Genomic DNA, 4,709 nt, shown 5'->3' with positions numbered 1-4,709 from the left:
CAAAGGATGAGTCTTCATTCAAGTCTTTTTCTCTCTGAGGCTGTAAATGAGGCCCATGAACACTGCCTCAGGTGAGGGAAGCCTTCAGAGTGACCCTGAAGGGGAGGAGAGGAAGGTCCCTCATTTTGTAGCCACATCTCTGCAGGTCTTGCACACTTCTCTTTGGTGTGCACTCCTGTTTTGGGATCTCACTTTACTCTGCCATGCCTCTTCCTGCCATCTTCAAATCTGTAGCAGCTGTGGCTTTCACTCTGTTTCTGCCAGCTTTATTTTCTCACCGAAAATGTTAATTTTTAGAATTCTAGGCAGTTTTTTCTGGTTCATTTGTGTAGGTGTGGATAACAGTCTACCTAGAGAGACCTCGAGCACTTACCTACTGTAAATTCACAGAAATTCATCCCCTTGGACTTAGTGATGATGGCAGATCCTTAGGTAATAATTATTTGTGATGTGAGCAACTAACTCTGATTTATAACCCCAAATGTCTGGAACAGCTGCGTGACCCTGTGGTGGCTTAGCTCTTGGGAATACTTGGCCTCAGCACAGCAGTTCATGGTGTTTGCAGGTGACATCATGCCCAGGGATGATGCAGAGGGCACTTGGTCTGTTCAGCCTGGAGAAGGGGAGACTGAGGGGAGACCTCACTGCAGTCACAACTTCCTCATGAGGGGAAGAGAAGGGGCAGGCACTGATCTCTGCTCTGTGGTGACAGTGACAGGATCTGAATGACTGGCCTGAGGTTGTGTCAGGGCAGGTTTAGGTTGGATACCAGGAAAAGGTTCTTTCCCCAGAGGGTGGCTGGGCACTGAACAGCTCCCCAGGGCAGTGGTCACAGCATCAGCCTGACAGAGCTCAAAGAATGTTTGAACAACCCCCTCAGGCACAGGAATTCTTGGGGTTGTGCAGGGCCAGGAGTTGGACTTGATGATTCTTATGGGTCCCCCCAACTCAGCATTTTCTGTGATTCTGTGAAACACCTCCAAAGACCTGCAGTACACTGCTCAGTTTATTTCTCATACTACAACCAGTATCCAACCATATTCAAATCACATTATTGAGCCTGTTGGAAGTGGTTCATGAATGACTACTTTTTTACCTGCCTGGATAAACTTACTCATCACTAAAGTGTACTGGGATAAAACAAACCACCAAGGAGGCATGTTAAGGAGGAAGTTTTTTACAATGAGGGTGGAGAAAGGCTGCAACAAATTGCTCAGAGAGGTGAAAAGTCCCTGGAAATCCCTGGAAAAGTTCAAGGAGAGATTGGATGGGGTTTGGAACAACCTGATCGAGTTGAAAATGTCCCTGTTCATTGCAGGGTGGTTGGACTGGATGACCTTTAAATGTCCCTCCAAACCATTCTGTGATTCTGTGTCTCCATCCCTCTCTCTCCTTGCAGTACAGCCTTGCACAACAGTTCTCCCCTGCTGAGCCCTGAGCACAGTTTGCTGCTGCAGCAGTCTCAGGTCACCCATTTTATTCCCAACAGGGGACTCAGAGGCTCTTTACTGGGCTCTTTACTGAGCTGGCACTCAGCTGAAGCAGGGAAGCATTCGAGCTGCTGTGCTGAGCATTCAAGACTCCCAGGAGACAGCAGCCACACTCGACACCAGAAGATTCTCCTGTGTCTGGTGAGACACAGCAGCTCCATTTCAGGTTTAGGCCAGGGCTGGGAGAGCCCATGTGCTGCTTTTAGTGTTGCAGAGACATTTTCTGAGCGTGATCCATGGGACCGACTTGTGGTGAGCACCAGAGACAGGGTGATGCAGAGAGCAGGAGGTGTTTGAGTGAGACCAGCTCGGTGATCAGCTAACAAAGGTACCCTTCCCTATGTCTCAAGGGGAAAAAAAAGCCCAAACCCACAGCTATATCTATATAAAGGCAAACACTAAATATTTCCAGCACTCAGAAAGACGAGTGGCCCATGTGATGCCAGCTAACAAATTCAAGCAGTCACTTGCAAGTGTGAAGTGTAACTAACACAAAAAGCTGAGTGCTGTGTTCCTTTTGGAAGCACTGGTGGCTGCTCCCTCATCAGCAGGTTGCTGACATGCCAAATTTCCTGAGAAACAGAGAAATACACAGCTTTAAAATAAAGACAGCCAAAAAAGCCTGACAAGTTGTGGTGTACTTCTTTTATTACAGTGAAAACCTGTGCAGTGCTAGGCTACGGAGAGAATAAAAGCTACCAGTAACTTTTCATCAGAAAGGAGTCAATCCCAGATAAAAAACAGTCTAGAAATCATGACTGTTGCAAAATATAAAGTCTGAGTTGGGAGCTCCGTCTGTTGTTCCATTGGAGTAGATCCAAAGATTGTAAAGTTCTCGATGGAAGTTTCTCCTTTAACAAGCTGGGGAGGTAAAGAGGAGAAGCAGATTAAGGGATATGTTTTTCTCCATAAGTCACACAAGATGCTAGGAAGTGTTTTGCCTAGATATAGGACAACCAAAAGGCAATTTTTTAGTGATTTCAACCAACCCCCCTATGTAGATGTTTTTCCTAACTATGACTCAGATCAGTAAAACCAAATTATGGTGAATTGTATGTAGTACAAAACACAATGTGGCTGAGGCTATTGGTTATTAAATATGCCGAAAGGTCAATCCTAACTAAAACGAAGTTAGCAGGGGATCAGAAATTTCTGTAACTTTCATTCCACATTTCTAAAGCAAAGCCTTTTATCTCTCATGCTGATAAGGTGGATGTGAACTGGGTGGCTGCACTCTGCTGTGGCATTAGCTGAGGGCTTGAGCTCACACCTGAGCCCAGACTACCACACTGCCCACAAATCCTCAGATGCACCAGCAACACCGCACTCTCTGTACAAGAAGCTGTTTTTTTAGAGTTTGGCCACCTTTTCCTGCTCCCACCCTTAGGAACCTCTGGCTGGCACAGCACACCAAGCCCGGGCAGAGCAGGGACCCTACCAGGAGCATCCACAGGGACACAGGAGACATCTCCTGCAGGACATTACCTTCCTCCATGACGCGGTGGTAGAAGCACCAGGGGACACCGGCGGGGTGTGCCCTGAAGCAGCAGCCTTTCTTTGTGCACTCCCAGGGCTTGATGCCGGGGTGGCCGCAGTTTATCCTGGTGTAAGGATTGTTGGGACACATTTTCTTCACTGTGTAAAGCAAAAAAGAACAACAAAGGAAGGAAGGAGAATGTGTTACTTCATGCTCCGTCTGCCTGGTGATGTAATTCACAAATAAAGGCAGGACACAAAGGTGAGGTCCCTGAGTACGTCCCTGACGACCTCTGAACCAATTTCAGGCACCAGATTGACCCAAATCCTCACCCAGCCTCCTAGGCAAAACTAAATACCAAAGGGTGATGAACTGCTGCTGTGGCCCAGGGACCACAGGAGGCAAAATTCACCCCTGGAAGTGTCTGGCAGCAACACATCTTTACCTATCCTAAATCCAGCAATGGGGTGAGAAGTCCTGTGCCTCCCACAGTGGTAACACATGCACTGGCCTCACACCAGGGTTTTATTCATGACCTGACCCCTTGCTCACCCCAGAGCAGCCTGGCTAACATAGGGAGAGGACCACCCAACCCTCTCTGCCAGCTTAAGTTACAGAAAGGAAATAAGGAAATAAGTCTTTTAGGAGGAAATCACAGCTCTGCCAGGCACTTAAAACTGAAATCCCAAGGAAAGAGATTATACCACCCAGCTTGACTACTTCAGTTTTCCTCTGATGGAACAGTTCTGTCCTATGAAAATGACCCTGTAAGTTCCTGCTGCTCATTTTTCAAGGTTTACAAGAATGAGCAAAATTGCTCAAAAGCAAAACTGTTTTTTCCTACGCTAATTCTGATCCCTGTTGACTAATCTCGATTTATATCAGGTTCTCCTGTTGGGTAACATTGCCTTTGCACCTTCACTTCCTTTCATGTTGCCTGTGCAGCTGCTGAGGCTGCCCTGAAGTTCTCCTAAGGAGGAGTTGTGCTGTCAGCCCAGCAAACGTAGCTTACACTGAGTTAATTAACACAGGTAATTACAGTCAGTTACTTAACACAGTTATGTAAAATATACTGCTAATCCTTGTAAGACTGGGAGAGCAGCTGTTATCCTCTCTGAGAAAATAATGGTAAAAAATAGAAGCAAGATGCTGACAGATGTCAAACAAGTAGCCACACAGCAAACCCACTTTGATAAGTGCTGAGGATCCCTTGCTCTACCCATGGACAAGACCACAAATGAAATTGAAATGTCTCTAAACAATCAGCACAGGTTGTTTGATAACTAGAAGCCTAAATGAAGAGGAAATACATCGTGTGAAGAGGATGAAGCAGAAATCTGATGGCTAAGCAAGGCTTGACTTTGCGTTTTCCTACCACCGGTCTCCTAACAGAGGTTTGTGCCCACTTTCCTTGCCTAAGGAGAAAAGCAGAACTGCTCCCTGGTTGTAGACATTTCTGGATAATCAAACACAAGGTAAAGCAGTGTTTCTGGCAGAGATATTACCTTTCTTTGGTTTAGGACTGTAGCACCAGGGGACACTGGGGACTGAAGCGTTGAAGCAGCACCCGATTTTCTTGCATTCTGCTGCTGAGATCCCCGGGTAGCCACAGTTTGTCCTCTCCCTGGCGACCACTTTACACTGGCATTTTGCTGTTCAGGACAGAAGGAGCAAGTTACAGGGTGTCAGTTTGCACACTTGTTAGAGGGGTGTTTATCAGATGCTCACTGGGAATGATGCTC

The 4,709-nt window shown here is 46.7% G+C and overlaps 1 protein-coding gene across 1 annotated transcript in view; it reads right to left on the bottom strand.

Annotated features, from left to right (window-relative positions):
* Positions 1-2,213: 2,213 nt before the first annotated feature.
* The window catches only part of LOC103612874 (trefoil factor 2), a 3,807-nt gene continuing 1,311 nt past the window's right edge, over positions 2,214-4,709 (bottom strand). The window contains exons 2-4 of the mRNA XM_008630585.1: positions 4,473-4,619; positions 2,929-3,125; positions 2,214-2,351 (exon numbers count right to left, since the gene is read on the bottom strand). Of these exons, the coding sequence (XP_008628807.1) occupies positions 2,214-2,351; positions 2,929-3,125; positions 4,473-4,619 (482 nt within the window). The remainder of the gene's footprint in view (positions 2,352-2,928; positions 3,126-4,472; positions 4,620-4,709) is intronic.

Source organism: Corvus brachyrhynchos, unplaced genomic scaffold (assembly GCF_000691975.1).
Source record: "Corvus brachyrhynchos isolate BGI_N302 unplaced genomic scaffold, ASM69197v1 scaffold413, whole genome shotgun sequence".
NCBI classification, from domain to species: Eukaryota; Metazoa; Chordata; class Aves; order Passeriformes; family Corvidae; genus Corvus; species Corvus brachyrhynchos.
Note: the sequence above shows the minus strand (reverse complement) of the source record. Positions and strands in the feature narration are given on the sequence as shown.